The sequence below is a fragment of the Podarcis cretensis genome, assembly GCF_951804945.1.
Source record: "Podarcis cretensis genome assembly, chromosome: 10".
Lineage (NCBI taxonomy): Eukaryota > Metazoa > Chordata > Lepidosauria > Squamata > Lacertidae > Podarcis > Podarcis cretensis.
Window position 1 is genome coordinate 56062890 of NC_137179.1, and position 20030 is coordinate 56082919.

The following is a 20030-nucleotide window of genomic DNA, read 5'->3' on the forward strand; positions in this document are numbered from 1 at the left end:
GCCCCATGGAGGCCATGCTTTCCACGAAGTCCCGAGCTGCCCCTTGTAAGGTCGTGTCGGCATGGATGTTAAAATCCCCTAGGACGACCAAGCTAGGTGTCTCCAGGAGAACATCCGCCACGACCTGAAGCAGCTCGGGCAGGGAATCCTTGGTGCAGCGGGGAGGTCGGTACACCAAAAGGAATCCTGTACTGCCCCTATTGCCCAACTTCCAGAACATGCACTCAGAAAACTGGGTCTTCCCAATAGGACGCCTGGTGCAAACTAATGACTTTCTAAAAATCACTGCAACCCCCCCCCTCCCCGCCCACATGACCTGGGTTGCTGTGCGTAAGAGAAACCTGGTGGACAAGCAGCGGCAAGGACAGGCCCATCTGCTTCATCCAACCAAGTCTCTGTTACACATGCCAGGTCAAGTCCTCCATCCATGATCAAGTCATGGATGGCAGTGGTCTTATGAATCATTGACCTGGCATTGCACAGCAGCACCTTCAGGTCATGTGGGTATCCCTTGCTGATTCTAGTATCCATCCGGTCAGGACCAGACCCGGAGGCAGGAATAGTCCTCAGACAACGACTAAACCTGCCTCCTCTGTAATGACATGGTCTGGTCTTAGCGTAACTCCTCCTCCTACCCGTGATCACTGAGATCGGTTGTCCCAGTGCATCCCCCCCTGTGGAACATGCCCCAGTATGTTTTCCATAATAGTGAACCCTAGAGAAACAACAACAAAAAAAAACACAAAACATTTCTGTACCTTTCTTCATAGTGTAGGAGTTCTCAGAGCCACGGTTTTCAAGGGGTTGGAGAAACTCCCCCAGTAATTCCAATAATGTCGCTTTTTCCAAATTCTCTAAAATTACAATGGTTCTGTTGTTTACAGAAGGGTGTTTCACGGGGATCAGGCAACCTGTGGATACAAAGAGCTTATTGTGGCTGGCAGAGGGAGACCTCCCTCTCTCAATTTACAACATGCACTTTTCATAATAAGAACATATCTAGAGCATGTAGGAACTTTGATGCTGCTTTTGTCCACACCCCCTTTGCCCCCCAAATATCTCATGGAAGGGGTGACTAACCTTCCTTGGCTCAAGGGCCACATTCCTGCTCGGCTATCTCTCCAAGGGCCACAAGCTAGCAGTTGGAGGCCTAACCAAAAGTGAGACTAGCGCCCCCTCTCTCTCACACACGGAAGCACACAACCCCTCTCTCCGCAGATCAGCAGAGGGAAGGTTATCAGTTTTTCTCTGCTTACCAAATGATTGTTTGGTTGATCGAGAAGGGGGCAACGTGCATCTCCATCAGGATACTGGGTTCTGCCCACATCGGATTGAGCAGAGGCAACAGGGCAATGGGAACTGATGCCTCTGTTAGACTCCTCTCAACTCTTGTAACTAAACAAATATGCTTTCTGTCTCCAGTCTTTGTGTCCGGCAAAACAGATGCACACTTTTGACAACTTTGCTTATTCTCAGGGACAGTGCTGAGGGGGGCTACAACGAGGAGCCATGGTGGGTGCCGTCTCCTTTTCCCCCTGACCCTGAATCTCCCCAGGAGCAGGAGGGCAGTATAGATTTAGAACAGCGGTTTGCAGAGGGGCATAGATCAGAAGGGAAAAGCTGGGAAATACCGGATGAAGAGCAGCTATGAGAAGAAACACACTGGAAGAGAGAGGGTTAATAGATTCAGAGTCGCTGGACAGCACCCCCCTTCCCCCCTCCCCACCTTCTAGGAGAGCTGAGAAAGTTGCTGAACAGAAAGCAAAGAGACTTCAAGCTCAGGGTACCAGACGTGGAGGTGGTGTGGATTGAAAGGGACAGGCGGGGCGGAGTGTAGCCTTAATTGGAAACACCACCATTCTTAAAGGGAGACATTTGTTATCCCTTGCTGTGATTATTAAAGAATTCTAACTGGTAAGAAGACTCTGTTCAGTTTGTTCTGCTTATCTACTGCTGGGGTGCGGGGAGAGCCGATTCCTTGAAACCTGACACTTATAAACCTAACTTTTAAACTGAAACAGCTAAATTAGTTATTTTGAAAAAGTTTCACTTGTTTGTTAAAGACAAGTTAGACTGTTAGACCAGCCCAATCAAAATAGTCAGGGATGAACTTGGTGGGGGTCACATCATCATCATTTGTTCTTTATTTCATTTTGATAGACCAGGCATAGGCAAACTCGGCCCTCCAGATGTTTTGGGACTACTACTCCCACCATCCCTAGCTAACATGACCAGTGGTCAGGGATGATGGGAACTGTAGTCTCAAAACATCTGGAGGGCCAAGTTTGCCTATGCCTGTGCTAGAGAGATGTATGAGATGCCTGTAAATCTCTTGGGAGTGTTATTCCTACAATCATTGGTGAAGAATGATTTAGAGGTGGAAACACTCTGGGTGAATCCTGAGGGATGTAGATGCATGAGGTTCAGTATGAGAATGAAATCTTGAGAGAATTCTGCCTATCCCTTATAATACCTATAAGACAACTTTAATTTACCTTCATTTCATTTCATTTCATTTTATGCTATTCATATGAATTAAATATTTCCAAATCATGTATAATAATTGTATTTTTTTGGGGGGGGAAGCATTTTTAAATCCCAGACCTATCCTCACATCTGTCAGGAGAGATATAAAATAAAACTATTCAAAGCTTGGTATTAAATTTTGTCTTCAGTTTAGGCTCTGTCTCTTTTTCACAACATCAATTTTTGTCTCTGGAGTTTCTGAAAATTTAGATTAAAAATATGCCATAGGGTGCACAAAGTGCTTTGGTGTAGTATTTCCTTTGTAAACATCATTCAAAGTAAGCCTTCTTGTTTTTAATCCCAGCCTCCACTGATTTATTAAAATCATCTTACCACTGTTGATGAATAATTCTGCAAGTTGCTCCTTAGAGAAATCAGAATCTATCTTCACTTTGACAATTTCACAGCTGAATCCTGCAGCCAGTTGCTTGTGCTGTGTTAAAAGTTCACAAATTCAGCAAAGGTGAATAATAGGCTTTTTCTACCCACCCTCCATGCCCCTGCCAAAATGTTGTATAGTTTTATCTTCTTACCTTCATACAGAGGGCTATTTGGTACGCCACATAATCTTGCAAGCTTCCTTCCGGACCATGGAAGATAATATTGCGGTACTGTTCCACCTATACATAAACACAGTAATATTGATATGTACTTTCACAGGCCTGTTTTAAAATGAATGAAAAGAGGTGATTGCTTATAGTGCAATCACATAGATGTGTACTCAAAAGCAAGTCTCACTGAATTAAAAGGGACTTTGATCCCAAGAACCTGCTATGTAGGATTGCAGCCTTACAGATTTTGAAAAATGTAATTAGAACATGGGTGGCCACCTGGTACACATTTCAATGCGGAAAAAATTGCTCAAAGCCAGCAACTTATAAAATGAAAACAGTTAATTGCTCTGTTTCTGTTCAGGGTTCATAAAAGTATTAAGGACCATTCTGCCATCCCTACATCACAAGTCTGGAAGGATGAGTGCCCCTACAATGATGCTTTTGATTCTTAGTATAGTGGTACCTCAGGTTAAGTACTTAATTTGTTCTGGAGGTCCGCTCTTAACCTGAAACTGTTTTTAACTAATGGGGCCTCCCCCTGCCGCCACGCTGCCGGAGCATGATTTCTGTTATCACCCTGAAGCAAAGTTCTTAACCCGAGGTACTATTTCTGGGTTAGAGGAGTCTGTAACCTGAAGCATCTGTAGCCTGAAACGTATGAAACCCAAGTGGTACCTCGGGTTAAGTACTTAACTCATTCCAGAGGTCTGTTCTTAGCCTGAAACTGTTCTTAACCTGAGGTACCACTTTAGCTAATGGGGCCTCCCGCTGCCGCCGCGCCACCGCCGTGCAATTTCTGTTCTCATCCTGAGGTAAAGTTCTTAACCAGAGGTACTACTTCTGGGTTAGCGGAGTCTGTAACCTGAGGCGTCTGTAACCTGAAGTGTCTGTAACCCGAGGTACAGTGGTACCTCAGTCCATTCTTAAACCGAAACCATCCTTAAACTGAGGCGCGCTTTCCCTAATGAGGCCTCCCGCCACCAGTGCCCTTCCACCGTTCGGCTTCCATTCTTAGACCGAGGTAAAGTTCGCGAACCAGGACACTACTTCAGGTTTTGCAGAGTTCATAAACCGAATCATTTGTAAACAGGGCTGTTCTTATACTGGGGTACTACTGTACTGTATAATGTCTTAATTGGAGTGAATGTTAACAAAGACACCAGTCAGTTATTACCCCTGAAAGAGAAAATCAAAATGCCATTTAATATCAAATGCCAGGATGTAAAGTGCTACTTTGGGTGCATCCAAGGACTTGCTCAGCTGAGTTGTTGTATTTTCTCCCCTTTAACCAGTGACATTTTACCAAGTGTCAAAACCAGTCCTGCTATTTGAGAACCCCCTTGGCTGCGCAGAATGAACTGTGCGATTCTTTGGACTGTGAGCATGATTTGGTGTGTGTGTGTTTTTAAATCTATGTATCTGGATAGAATAACTACAGAGGAGGGCTTTTCAAGTATTCTGCGTTTCCTGTGCTGCTATTCCCAGAACGAAATCTAACGCTCGTGTCTCAGTTTCCTAGCAACCTAACTACCTGTAAAGGGTTCTGAAGATAAGTTTACAAATTGAATTCCAAGAGGACTAAATTAGCTGTCTGCCACTGTAATAGCCATGTCCTTTGAAGGCTAACTTGCCACTCCTGAGAATTTTGCTTCCTTGCTTTTAAGTGGAAACGGATAGTAAAAGGAACTTTATAGTAAGTGAACTCAGTGTACGAAACCTTAGTGAAGCTTTATAGCAGGGAAGGGTAAGCTGTTTGCAGGCTGAGGTCTGCATTCCCTCAAGGAGAACCTGTCAGCGGAAGGTGGGGAATTAGAGGTCAAAGTGGAGAGAGAGAAAGCAACAAATGCAACTCACAATGTTATAATGTCACTCGTTCCAGCCTGGCAAAAGCATGTGAAGGGCTGGTGAAGGAGGCAATGGGATAGTGCAGTCCAGGGGGCGAGAAACTTAGCCCTTGGGTCTGAGAATTAGTTCCCCATCTTAATAATAATAATAATAATAATAATAATAATAATAATAATAATAAATTATTTATACCCTGCACATCTGGCTGGGCTTCCCCAGCCACTCTGGGCGGCTTCCAAAAAAATATTAAAATACTGTAATACATCAAACATTAAAAGCTTCCCTAAACATGGCTGCCTTCAGATGTCTTCTAAAAGTCTGGTAGTTGTTGTTCTCTTTGACATCTGGTGGGAGGGAGTTCCACAGGGAGGGCGCCACTACCGAGAAGGCCCTCTGCCTAACCTGTAACTTAGCTTCTCACAGTGAGGGAACTGCCAGAAGGCCCTCGGTGTTGGACCTCAGTGTCTGGGTAGAACGATGGAGGTGGAGACGCTCCTTCAGGTATACTGGACCGAGGCCGTTTAGGGCTTTAAAGGTCAGCACCAACACTTTGAATTGTGCTCGGAAACGTACTGGGAGCCAATGTAGGTCTTTCAAGACTGGTGCTACATGACAGTTCTGTTGCCCTGATAGTTAAATGCAGCACCCATGTTCAGAGGCAGTGCTCCTCTGAATCACATTTGCGGGTATGGGAGGGCTGGTTGCTATCACAGCTCGTCTGTGGACTTTGCACCCAGGCAACATTTTGGGAACAGGGTGCCGGATCAAGGTGGACCTTAGAATTGATCCAGCAAGGCTCTCTTTATAGCCTTAAGAAAGCAATAGCATTCTGGCACAGGTAGAGAAAGCCAGCAAGATAATAAGAGTTAAGACTTGCATTCTTCCAAGCCCAAAGACCAGGAGAAAATATTCTGTGCCAACACTGTTTTGTGCCTTTCTAGAGTGGCTGCTTCACCAATTCATTTTTCAGAGCAGCAGAATGGTACCACTTGTCATAGTGGGGGCATAGCCATAACAGATTCCAATTGCTCAAAAGCAACCAGGATCCAATTACAGTGGTATCTCTGGTTAAGTACTTAATTCGTTCCGGAGGTCCGTTCTTAACCTGAAACTGTTCTTAACCTGAAGCACTACTTTAGCTAATGGGGCCTCCCACTGCCGCCACACCGCCGCCACACGATTTCTGTTCTCATCCTGAAGCAAAGTTCTTAACCCGAGGTAATATTTCTGGGTTGGCGGAGTCTGCAACCTGAAACGTATGTAACCTGAAGCATATGTAACCCGAGGTACCACTGTAGTTTAAAAGACCTCAAGAGGAGGACTGAGGGTGCAGTCACACAACTATTTTACTCCCACTTCAACATGGGTTCTGTCATCATGGTAAGATCCATGAGAAACTTGGTTATCTGAATCAGTCCATAACGTATTTGGCTCTTGGCAGAGAAAACAAATGAGGGAAAAAATCCTAGAGACTAGAGAACTGGCTCCCTTCTAGAGAGTACTGTAGAAGGGCAGAGCTCAGGAGACTGTCCCCCAAACAGTTAGAAAACACAAGAAGTTTGCTAATTTTTACAAAACGATTGCAGTGGAGAGAGATGAATGTTGCTAAGGCAGAACTAAGCTGATCCTTACCAGCCTGAGGTAATTCTGCAGCGTCTGTAGATGGATCATAGATGTATAAGTCACACTGTGCAGACAGCCTTCTTGAGGACCTTTAAAGGAAAGGATACAAATGAAAACAACCCTAAGCTCTGTGGGGGGTTAAGCTGCACGGAGCCAGAGCTGTGATAAATGAGCAAGACACCAGACTATAGGGATCCCTGCAGTCCTAAAGAGGTTCTGCTTTCCCCAGCTTGCTGCACTTTCATTCCCTGCTTCTGTCTCATTTTCTTGCCCTTGGAATCTCTGCAATTTGCCCTTTCCTTCATCCTACCAACCATGAAGAATCTTTCCTGTGGTTGGAGTCCCCAGATCAGGTACTCCCGAGAAGCTATTTTCTGAAATTACTGCCACACAATAAATACAAGCGGGGACGTTCAAGAGTACTCCCAGCCTGGCCAGATGCAAATTGTGCAGGCTTTACAAAGAGGCATAGACATTTAATTCTGCTGTGGTTTTTGCACATGTCTACTCAGAAGTAAATATATGTGTGCTTAATGGAGCCTAGTCCCAGGTTAAGTGGCACACGACGCCAGCTGGAGCAATAAGGAAAAAAATGACTTTTTTCTTAAGCGCTGTGGGTTAAATCACAGAGCCTAGGACTTGCCAATCAGAAGGTCGGCGGTTCAAATCCTCGTGACGGGGTGAGCTCCCGTTGCTCGGTCCCAGCTCCTGCCAACCTAGCAGTTTGAAAGCACGCCAAAGTGCAAGTAGATAAATAGGAACCGCTGCGGCGGGAAGGTAAACGGTGTTTCCGTGCGATGCTCTGGTTTGCCAGAAGCGGCTTAGTCATACTGGCCACATGACCCGGAAGCTGTACGCCAGCTCCCTCGGCCAGTAAAGCGAGATGAGCGCCGCAACCCCAGAGTCGGCCACGACTGGACCTAATGGTTAGGGGTCCCTTTACCTTTTTAATGGCAAAAATGGTGAACAAAAAAGCAACACCATTTTAAAAATGAAAGCCGATCACTCTGCTTTCCACAGTGGTTAGCTAAATTAACTCCTTTTTGGAATTAATCCACTGTGCACACTAACCTGGGATTAAGCTCGATTGAGCATAAGTGGGACTTATTCAGGCCACAATAAGACTGGTTGAAGACTTGAAGTTATGCTAATTTGCATATTGGGGTGAGGAGGGAAAGGCATGGCCCCTTATAATACAAACATGAATCAGTCTGGTTAAACAACCCAAAATTTAATGTCTATGATACAGGCTCTAAGTCTCCTTTTGCAGCCATTTTATGCCTCTTTCTATATCTTCACAGCAGCCGTGTGATAGGGCAAGAGTAACCAAAGTCAGGAAGTGAGCAAAAACAATGTGAAACTGCACATGCTCAGAGTATTTGCTTTTTGTTTATCCAGGCTGGCAAATAATAATAATAATAATAATAATAATAATAATAATAATAATAATAATAATGTGTGCGTGTTTTGCTGAGAGCTGTGAAACTGCATATTGTGAAGGGCCTTTTTTAAAACATGGATCACAAATATTGTTCTAATATTTTCACTAGACAATACTATTTTGTGGCTATAAACTTCCCTGCTTTCGTTGTTGTTCAGGTTTTCCCTTTTGAACATATTGAAGGAAAGCTTCTTTATTCGCTGAACTTCAAAGCTTAATAAGAATGTAGCATGTAATTACTTAAGATGACAACTATCAGCAAACCATTGGCTATCCATCACAATAAACATTTACGCAAATATGTGAAGCCAAAGCAGGAGCAGACATACTTACCAAGCAAAAATATGATTATATGTTCCACCTGATTCCTTTTCAAAAATTCCCAAGGTGGTTGCGGAAATGCCTGACCTATTGACCACGAAACGTTGCCTGTTAAGAAGAACATGAAATCGGTCATGCTTATGTACACAAACACACAACACATCTATATTTGAAGACACTTTTACTATGCCAGAGTATATATGCCATGTCACATGAATATAAATTTGGTTGGTTTTAACAAATATTTAATGGAAATATAAACCGTTAGTGCTTTAAAAAGCTTTACATAGTGCCCCAGAGTGCTTTGTGCAACACAGTCAGATGGACGGGGTACAAAAATAATAAAGTTATTATCATTATTATTAAACAATAATGTAATGTCTACTTTTTTTAAAAAAAGGAATTTGCAATTCGTTTGGATTCCTGGAAATGTCGTATCTCAAACTAAGGACACAAGTTTCACCCCACTTCTGGATTTACCTATAAAGGTTGCATAATATGGCACCTTTTTTATTCTGTAATGTTTAAAAGCTACCATGACATAGGGGACTAAGAAAAATAAGATTATACTGAAAGTCTAGAATTGGCTCCAGAGTGTGGCCAATTTGCCAGGGACGAACATCAACAGGAGGTCCACTGCCCTTTTCTATGTTGTGCAGAGTACCCAAACAGATCAGATGCAGCCTAAGGGAATTCTTGGTTTACATGCCCCACTTGTTTCTTTATTTAAAGCATTTATACTGTGTCATCACAGGGTGATGAGGAATTGTGCTGGGTGCAGAAGGGAACGGGATGGGATGACGGCCATTGTGTGGTCTGAGTGACAGGAGAGGTAATTATTTGGCAGTGGGAGTTTGAACTGAGGTGCGAACCCAGCCAAAGAGAAGTACTATATACAATGTAGTTTTACAGAAGGCAACAAATAAGGCTTCCAGAATTGTCAGCTAGCCTCATACCATTTCAAAAGATGTATCAAACACTTCCCTACTCACTCAGTCTCCCGGCACACCACATGAAAAGGTATGCTAAGTGCTCTAACTGAAATTGCGAGTCACCTTGGGAGCACTTTGTCCTGAAAAGTGGCATACTAATATCATAATGAAACATCTGGAGGGCACAAAGTTAATGTATTGGCATTTACTTGTTTAATCATGGCTCGATTTTGGACTTTGGGTAAGTATATACAGAGAACAATTGTGTTTCTTTATATTCCATCAGTCCATTGCATAAGGTAAACAAGAAAAGGTAAAGGACCCCTGAATGATTAAGTCCAGTCAAAGGCAACTATGGGATGCAGCGCTCATCTCGCTTTCAGGCTGAGGGAGCTGGTGTTTGTCCACAGACAGCTTTCCGGTTCATGTGGCCAGTATGACTAAACCGCTTCTGGTGCAACAGAACACAGTGACGGAAACCAGAGTGCATGGAAACGGCATTTACCTTCCCACCACAGCAATACCTATTTATCTACTTGCACTGGTGTGCTTTAGAACTGCTAGGTTGGCAGGAGTTGGGACACAGCAACGGGAGCTCACCCTGCTGCGGGGATTCGAACCGCTGGCCTTCTGATCGGCAAGCCCAAGAGACTCAGTGGTCTGGATCACAGCGCCACCCGCATCCCCTCAATTGCATAATACACCAGGAGTTCAGTACAACGCTCTTAGCCAAGATACTTGTTGCATACCATGTAACCCAAAACATAGAGCAATTTTCTTTTTCTTTTTTTAACAAAGCTAAGAGTGCTGATAGATACCAAGTTTGATGGATAATATACTGCTTGCAGTGAGGCCGATGGTGGAGTCTGTGGTGTTATTAAGTGTCAAGTCTTCTAGGCTCTTCCATCCATCAGAAGTGATTGCTTGGAAATGGTTTGCCACTGCCTGGCTCACTGCTTTTGAAAAATCATCCCATGCTGTCTGCTTGCGGATGTTTAACACGCATATAGTGTTTTCCATTTCAAGATCATCTGTACCACAATGGGCTGGCTCCACCTGGCTAAGTGCAATCCATAAAGGTATCTTCAGAGCATCTGTTTAAATAGAATGGGAGAACGTGAATGTAGCAAAATCTAGATGCAATGACACAGTTACAATAAATAAAAGAAAAATATGAGTATTCATCCATACATCTCAAAAGCAACATGCAATCCCTGGGTACGGTTGGTAGCTCCATCAGATAGAATATAAATTCAAGTTCGTTTCCTGTATAGCCATTTTTTTATCATTTGATCTAGCTGTAGGGAAACCTCAAAAAATGTCTGTGATAGAATCAATACATCACACAGAAAAGGTTTTGATGTACGAAAGTTTGTGGCTTGCATAATGACCATCATGTGTGACAACAGAACAATTCTGTCCACCTTTTGATTTCCATGAGGTCTGAACTACTCCAAAGTAATCATAGGGGAGTATTTTAGCCTTTCCCACAGCACTTCAGAATGCCTGTTATTGAGTATATTCCATGCTGATCTCATTTTAAATTTGATTGATGGTACAGGTAGATTTAGATTATGTTTGATATGGTGTTAGGTAAAGGTAAAGGTAAAGGTACCCCTGCCCGTACGGGCCAGTCTTGACAGACTCTGGGGTTGTGCGCCCATCTCACTCAAGAGGCCAGGGGCCAGCGCTGTCCGGAGACACTTCCGGGTCACGTGGCCAGCGTGACAAAGCTGCATCTGGCGAGCCAGAGCCGCACACGGAAACACCGTTTACCTTCCCGCTGGTAAGCGGTCCCTATTTATCTACTTGCACCTGGAGGTGCTTTCGAACTGCTAGGTTGGCAGGCGCTGGGACCGAGCAGCGGGAGCGCACCCCGCCGCAGGGATTCGAACCGCCGACCTTTCGATTGGCAAGTCCTAGGCGCTGAGGCTTTAACCCACAGCGCCACCTGCGTCCCTTGATATGGTGTTAATGACTGCCAATTAATGGACTTGCGTTTGAACTGCTGGTACCGGGCTCCCTTCCTGCACATGTGGTTCTTCCAATTCAGAAAGGTGATGCAGTCCATAACGTTGCTGTTAGCATGGTTGTCATGGAGACAGATGGCATTTAAATAACTATTTCTGCACCACCTGTGGAAATGCCAACAACTTATAAAGGGACCACCTGGGCATGACTGCTCTAACTGCCAGTTCAAACACATCATACCCCAGTACCTAAATAACTCCGAACAACCTTCAGGAAGAGTAATGCCTCAGTTAAAAAAACTCGAATGATTCCACAATCACTTATTCAACTTCTGAAACTGCTAGGGCTGTTGTTCTAACATTTAATTAAAAACCTGTCTGCTGAATTCCACTAGTTTTTGGCCTTGTTTCCATATGTGGGAAGAAAGATCCCCACTTCTGACGCCCTGTTACGCATTTTGAGAGCCGTTGACATGTTCAGCCCTGCTTTCATCTTTTGCCAGTTCTTTACCTATTTATTCTACCTTCCTTCATATTCTTTGTATTCTGGGCATTCATCATCTTTACAACAGGGAAAACAAGGAGGCAGTCTCTCCTCTGTGCTGTGCTTTAGCCCACATGCAACTATACTAGAGCTGAGCTGAAATTTCTCATAAGTCATTGTTGGAGGAAAATGCTAAGGTTTTTCTTTTTCTTGCCCTTCTACAAAAAAAGCCATTTTGAAAAATGTTCTTGGAAGGTTTTCTACCATTTTGCATGCGCGCGCGCGCGCGCACACACACACACACACACACACACACACACACGAATGATGCTAGGTGCAAGGTGGACAAGTTGCCAATGCAGCAAAGACATAAAAACACACACACGCGCGCGCGCACACACACACACACACACACACACAATCACCATCAAAACTGGATGCCTTCATTTGCCTCACCTGCAATAAAAAGTACAGTATCTCTCCCACAACAGCCTCTACAGCCACAGCAGGAGCTGTAACCCTCCAACAGTTTGACTTTACCCCTCTTCCATCGCCTTACAAGATGTGAAAAAGAAGAAATATATAAGGAAAAGCTGTGCTAATGAGCCCCAAACCTCAAAAAACTGTTTGGATATTTCTCCCTCTCACTGGAGAGGTTTGCTGAAAAGCTCTTCTCGGTTTCTTTGCCCACAAAGAAAATTTTGAGAAGCCATTTGCGGGTGGTTCTAGCTTATAATTATGTTATACTCTGGCCAAATCGCAGGTTCAACATTCTGAATGGCTTGATTATAATGCCAAATTTGCCTAAGTACTAGTTATACATGCAGTACAGTAAGGTAGAAATATGATGGGTCCCTTTGTTCTGTTCTGATCTCAATGCTATAGTTATTATGAAGTATAAAAAGGCATCCAGTATTCACAACAAAATAGTATTAAAATATATTGCCAGTTTGCATTTTATCTTCTGTGATTCCAAGAGTAGGCTTTTGCACACTACTGAACTTTGTGTTCTCCAAACAGTGCTGAAATCTCTTTTCCGTGCTGAAATCTGAAGGGTCTCCTGTGAACTGTACTCAAGAGACTGAAGTGCAGATGTTTTAAAAAATGTTGTTTTCTAATTGGGACCACACAGGAAGAAGTACGTTTTCATGGTTGCTACAGAATAACTAAAGATATACTATAAGTTGCATAACGATTGCAAAAGTTATTTTTACATGGAACCAGAAGGCAAGCTTTAAAATTTGTTTCCTTCATTTCAGAGTTATTATGTCAAATAAAATAATGGCTTTTTTGTTTTGTTTTGTTACTTCTTACTATGCTGGCCAGGAAACTACAACTAATCCATAATGGGGCAGCTAGACTGGTGACTGGGAGCGGCTGCCAAGACCACATAACACCAATGTTGAAAGACCTACATTGGCTTCCAGAACATTTCTGAGCACAATTCAAAGTGTTGGCACTGACCTTTAAAGCCCTAAACGGCCTCGGCCCAGTATACCTGAAGGAGCGTCTCCACCTCCATCGTTCAGCTCAGACACTGAGGTCCAGCTCCGAGGGCCTTCTGGCGGTGCCCTCCCTGTGAGAAGTGAGGTTATAGGGAACCAGGCAGAGGGCCTTCTCGGTAGTGGTGCTCGCCCTGTGGAACGCCCTCCCATCAGATGTCAAGGAAATAAACAACTATCTGACCTTTAGAAGGCACCTCTTTAAGGAAGTTTTTAATGACTGATGTTTTAATGTATTTTTAACCTTTTGTTGAAAGCTGCCCAGAGTGGCTGGGGAAACCCAGCCAGATGGGTGTGGTATAAATAAATAAATAGTGGCAAAAACCAATACAAAAGTGGCAGAAACAAAAACAAAGGAACAAATGGGGAAATTGACTCCCACCTCTAATGGTAATACAGTATTACTATTTTGTTTTCCAAATCTTGCTGTGCTATGAAGCGGGGTGGGATGCCAAATGCCTACGGTTTGAGACAGAAAGGTGGAAACATATCAGAAAGAAAGGTCTCTTAAGCGGTCTTCTCCAGCACAGGTCCCCATGTTGCAAAATCCACTCTTCTTCCTGCTTCAGTGGCAGAAAACAATCTACTTCCATGCTCCTCAACTGATGTTAAAGGGTACAACTCTATTAACACTTCCATTTAAAGTTCCATGTGAGATCCAACCCCGGGGACACATCCATGTAGGTGCTAATTTAGGGCTCCAGATAAACAGCCTCAGCATATCCAATCTCCACGGCATAAATATGGCAAAGAAATTCTCTCTGGTGCACAGCCAAACCACACAGCTGACAAGGACCAAAGCAGGACTGCTATATACATAATTTGCTTTCGCTTTCAACATAAGGGAGCCCCCTGGTGGAGGGAGAAGTGCCTGCCTTTTCCAGAGAGATGTCACATGCTCACAGTTAAGTTTTAAGAAGGATACGCTACAACGGAAGCGAGAATATTAATTGCCAAAAATTGGAAAGCAGAATTAGTACCAACACAAGAGGAATGGCAGGATAAATTATCTGAATATCTCGAACTGGCGAAAATGATGGAGGCAATTAGGAGACAGCCAAACCGAAAGTTCAAAAAGGAGTGGGAAATTTATAAAGAATTTTTTTAAAACAAACAAACAAACAAACAGTGCCCTCAAGTTAAAACCTGGACATGCTTTGATCAATTTTCGCAAACCACAATATGGATTATAAGTATAGTATTCAGATAACAGAAGAAATGGCGAGATGACTAAAGAAGCAGTTTATTAAACAGATAATAAGACAGACCCACTTTAAGGAAAACGGAAGTCTAATGGGGAAGATAACGAATTGGGAATTAAGAACATGGTGGCATCAGTTCTTTTGTAAGAACGTATGGATGGATGGATGGTTTTTTTGTTATTATTTTTTCATTTTTGTTAATTTCTTGTGTGCGTTTGTTAAGTAAGAAAACTAATAAAAAGCATATTAAAAAAAGTTAAGTGTTAGCATTACAAACTGAATGGAAGACACCAGGCAGAATTGCCCTAGCAATCCAGTTGAGTGGAAAAGTTTACTTCGGATTCCAGTTTCAGTGTGATCTCAGTGGGAGGCCTTGCGCAAAGGACTATGTGCTGCTGTTAACTCTGTGCTGTAGAACCCCATGGGGTCATTTTAGCAATGAAATAGGTATGGCAGGTGGCTTGGCTCTGCCGGTGCATTCCACCAAGCCAACATCCCCACCACCTTTGCACTTCTCCAAAAGGTGGTGTAGTCAGTGGTTCAGTTCCACCTGGTGAACTGCTTCTGAATATATGACAAATGAAATAATAAAGGTGTTTTATGTGACCGCTCACTCTCAAGCCAATGGCATTTAATGGTGACACATGATTTAATGGACATAACAGCGGCATGCTGTACCAAATTTAGAGAATGGTCAAAAGTTGTAAATAATAGCAATAACAGCAACAATAAAAAATGTCAGCCTGCACTATATTTGCCTAAAAGTGGTGCAAAGGTAACACTGTAAAACTTTGCAGGACCCAATCAAAAGAGCGATGTGGTGATTGCCAAAACATGCAGTAGGGAATTTTAGCTCCCATTTACAAAGGCAGACTCCATTTTGCCTGTCTGTTTAGGAACAGTCTCCAATTCAGACATAATCTCCATGGCAGTAAATTGATATTCTGCCATGGTTACATCTCTCTGTCACATACATACGTCAGTATACCTGAGAATCAACAACATACAACTACGCAACAATATGCAATTTACAGCAATGGGCTTTTCAGCAATGCTTGGCCGCTGCACAGAATCTGCCGCTTTTCCAGAAATTTCCGCATATTCATGACTTAGCTGTTACTCACTCAGATTCTCTAGAAGCTGCTTGCAGTCATCGGTGGCAACATCGTGCAGGGTTTGGTTGCATTTATCTTCCCTCTCAGCCTCTAGTTCCCCGTGGCTACACAAGACTTCTAGGCAACTCTGGGAAGATAAGAGCAGGAAGTGTTCAAGGAATTAGCTTGAGCTGAATCTAAGTTATTACCTGAATCCAGCTTTTATAATGTCCTCGTTTCAGCCCTTAAAATACATACTTCCAAACACTGAGAAATTATCTATTAAGAGGTTCGGTTTTCTGACAGGGAGAACTTTGACCACGAGATCCCCAGATTTAATGTTTTCCTAGTCTGAATATGTAAACCTGAATTGGGAGTGGCTGTGGAAACTCTGTACCAGTGGTGGGCTGGATGAGGGCCGATAAACTGAGTTTAAACGCTGACAGGACAGAGACTCTCTGGGTGAATGGTTCACATGTCCGGGATATAGTTAGCTGTTCTGGATAGGATTGCACTCCCTCTGGAGGAGCAAGGATGAAGTGTGGGGGTGTTTTGTGTCTGGAGGTGCAGGTGGTCTCGGTGGTCTTTTACCAGCTTCAGTTGAGAAGATAGCTTAGGCTTTTCCTGGCCCAAGAGAGCTTGGCTACTATTGGCATTGGTGTTGCCAATACCAGGCTTCCACTGAGTTTCACCTGGAAGCTACAACTGGTGCAAAATGCAGCTAGGTTGTTGGCGGAGGTATCCCATCAACATCATATAAAACATCTGCTGAGGGAGCTTGTACCGGCTGCTAAAATGCTCCTGGATGCAGCTCAAGTTGAGCATTTAAAGGTAAACCGGGTAGCCTAAGGGACTGCCTTGCCCTTATAAAATTTGTGCCTTGCAGCTGTAATCTTCTGACGGGGCATGGCTGAAATGGCTAATGCACCCAGAATCATGATGTTTTGGTACTATGGAAGTCACCCTCCTCAGCCACACCCTCACTTGCCCTGCTGTGCACCCTTCCTAGAATGTTTTTGCCTGGCCAGAATGTGCCGCTGAACTCTTATAAAGCTTCTTGCTCACCTGTGAAGAAATGAGCCTATTGCTTTGCCCACTTCAGCTTCTGCCTTGCCCATCACAGGCATGTGGCTCCTGGAAGGTTCTCAAGAAGGGGATGTGGCGCTCAGGCTGAAAAAGATCCCCCCAGCTCTATGTGGCTGTCTCCTAAGTGAGAATGATGGGGTTCCCTACGCATGTTTCTCCTTTCCAAGTGCTGAGTGCCTATAACTGAATTAGCCACTTAATGGAAGCCAGTTCATGGTTATAAATCTGATCTAAATTTATTAACTTAAAGCATAGCTAGAAGCTTCCCACTGGCCACAAGAACTGTGCCATCTGCTGCAAAGTGTACAATCTGCAAAATCGGCTTCTGTTATCAGGTGTCTTTCCCCTCAAGGATATCATGTGATGCCAGCTGTAGTGGACAGCTAAAAACAATGCTAAATCAGCTACTGTAAATCATATTCAAAGGTCAAGATAATCTAGAGTTTTGTTTCCAACAGCATTCACCTAAGAATGTTCTCCTGATAGGCATGTGAAGTTAAGCACCAAGGCATGGCGGTGGTAATAATCCCATTATTTTAATCCCAGCATCTGAGACCCAGACATTCTGAGTGTGTGTGTGTCACATTTTTGCTTCTTATGGTTAAGAGCTATCAATAGCCATTGATATATCTTCCATAAAGTTGTTGTTATCTTCCTTGAGTTTGTGTAAACTTTTCCAAAATCACCCAAGGTCCAATCCATATGTTACCTTTGCAGCATAGGTTTCACAATCTGAGATGGTCACTGCCCTCACCACTGCCACCATAGGCCCTTTTTTTGGATGGGAACTCACTGGAACTCAGTTCCAGCACCTCTCAGGTAGGCACCACTACCATTCTAAGATAACGAGGGAGGCGCTCATGGTGAGTTCCTGCACATCTTGTCTAGAAAAATAGCACTGACTGCCATCAACCCATGAAGGTTCTCACATGATGTAGAAAATCTGTACCGATCAGTGCCGGATTACCAAATAAACAGAGGAGGCACTGGCCTATGGACCCCACACCTTTCAGGGGCCCAATGTCAAGGGCTAGACAGAGGAGGAATGGTGGGGATTGCCCCCTTCTCCTGAACCTTTCTGAGAACAGAAGAACAGTATAGATTTAGAACAGTGGTTTGCAGAAGGGCACAGTTCAGAGGCTGCAGAGGGCAGAAGCTGGGAAATACTGGAAGAGGAACAGCAAGAAGAAGCAGCACCAGGGGAGAGACAGCTGACAGACTCAGTGTCTTTGGAAAGCATTCCTTACCCTGCCCCCCAGGACCACGCGTTCATTGAGGGTAGTAAAACAGAGAGCTCAGCGGAAGAACTCAGATTAACCGATGCAGGGGTGACGTAGAATAGGGGAGACGCAGGGGGGTGGGACTTTACTTGGAGTTGTGCCATTATTTAGGGAAGGCTGCATTGCTTGTCGCTCTCTGTGAATTATTGAATAATTCACTTGGTAAGAATTTTTATCGTTTCTCTGATCCTTGGCTGCCACCATGGGAGGGATCAGATTCCCCAAAGCCTGACACCCTGCAGCAACGGATCTAAATAATATTGATCTGATCCTGAGAGAAATTTACAAAAACGTATTGGAGGTAATTTGTGACTCCCACCCCCTGAGATTTCAACTGCCCAGGGGCCTCCACAGGATTTAATCTGGCACTGTTACCAATGCAACAAATGGAGCCAACCATGAGAGTGTAGTTTTACAATGGCCTCAATGAGAACATCTGGTCTGGGTCAATTCTCGTGTGCCATAACCATCTCCTGTGACAATGACTTTCATATGTTAATCGTGTGCTGTAAGGAAAAAGAACTTCTATGTGCTTGTCCTGAAACTTTTGGCAAACAGTCTAATGGAATGATCTCAACTGTTTTCAGTTTATTGTCTATTAATATTTCCAGTGCTCGTATTCTAGGAACATCTATCTTCCTCACCTGCTATGCAGTCTATTAAAAAAAAAAGCTTTATCAGCCCTTTCCTCATTGTTTTATAAACTCCTTGACGAATGTGAAAAACACAGTCTTGACTGTATCAGTCGTGCACACACAGCCAGTGGAACAGTGACTTAATCTTGATACCACGTTGCACTTAACAATCTATTAGGCAGACTGACTGACCTTAAAGCCTTTTGACGCTGCTATGTGGGCTGCAGTCCAGCCGTCTTTGTCAGCGTGGTTGATGAGATCTGCAGAAACAATGGGCTTTGCTTTACGGTTACAGCTGTCAACCCCACACTCCAAGTCAAAGAGGCACGAATTAGCTTCTGCTCCATTCACAAAGTTTCCATCTTCCGGCTTTCCATAGTACATAAGAAATCTTAGGCAGTCAACATTATCAGCATCGACAGCAGCATGAAAAGGTGTCCAGCCATCCTGCAGAAACAAAAAACGGAGGGGAGAGAGCTCAGAAACAACTTCAGCCTGCCGAATGGATATTTACAAAATTTATGTGTTTTGTAAAACCTGCTGTCTGCTAACTATCTGAAGCAGTCAATAGTGTCTGGCTGTAAATGTTTTGACAAAGGCAGCCCATCTGTTATATCCTCAGGCAACTGTATGTACTGGTACATAATGAAAAAAGGGGTGTAAAGTACTTCAGCTCTTCCTCTGAACAGTGCTGGTGGATGTTCCTGCTTCTAGACCGAGAGGGTTCACAAATGGGGGGGCGAAAGAAGTGGGGTCAATCCTTTCCAAAGGATGCTTTTAGCAGTATGATACCAAAACATAAAAAGACCCTGACAGAGAAGGCTGATGTAACTGTTATTGGAGTTTTCTCAGACGTCTTATCCCTTTCTTAGCAAATCTGTACAGTTTTATATAAGCACACCTCTTTAGCTCTGTGCGGTATTAAGTCTTTCCTACATTAGCATAACAAAGCGAGCACAGCTGCTCTGCAAAAGCATTTTCAGTCTTTAATTTCTTTTGATGTATTTATTTGGAATCACCAACATCCAAACTTGTATCTTTTTCTTATTATTATTTCCCCCTCTAAGTTATCATTACATTTGAGCTCACTATACAGTCCCCCCCCCCGCTTCATTTAACTGCAAAACAAATTGTAATCATGTGCCTTACTTCCAATATTCCTCATTTTTAAAGAAAGTATATATAGTACTAGTTCTCTCCGCAACCCCTACTTAGGTCAATGAGGATATCATTTTGCTAATGCATTTCCCTGCTTTTAGGGAACCCAATTCTAAACACAGAAGAAAGTAGTAAAAAAAATTCATATATCTATATCTACATCTATACTCTTTCAGACCAACTCCTCACGGCATTCTGGGTCTTGGTTTCAAACAAAAGTAAGTAGTAATGGGTTCAATTGCTCACTGCCCCATTTGACCAAACTTTAATGAAAGGAAAACACATCACTCTCATTCCTCTCTGCCATCCTTTACAACCTAAGGCCCGGGGGCTGGATGCAGCCCAATCGCCTTCTGAATCCGGCCCGTGGATGGTCT

At 43.6% G+C, this 20030-nt stretch overlaps 1 protein-coding gene across 1 annotated transcript in view; it reads right to left on the reverse strand.

Annotated features, from left to right (window-relative positions):
• Positions 1-20030, reverse strand: part of CTTNBP2 (cortactin binding protein 2) — a 105405-nt gene that overhangs the window by 21912 nt on the left and 63463 nt on the right. The window contains 8 exon segments of the mRNA XM_079994057.1: positions 759-911; positions 2860-2959; positions 3060-3146; positions 6558-6637; positions 8323-8418; positions 10061-10336; positions 15525-15642; positions 18688-18942. Of these exon segments, the coding sequence (XP_079850183.1) occupies positions 759-911; positions 2860-2959; positions 3060-3146; positions 6558-6637; positions 8323-8418; positions 10061-10336; positions 15525-15642; positions 18688-18942 (1165 nt within the window).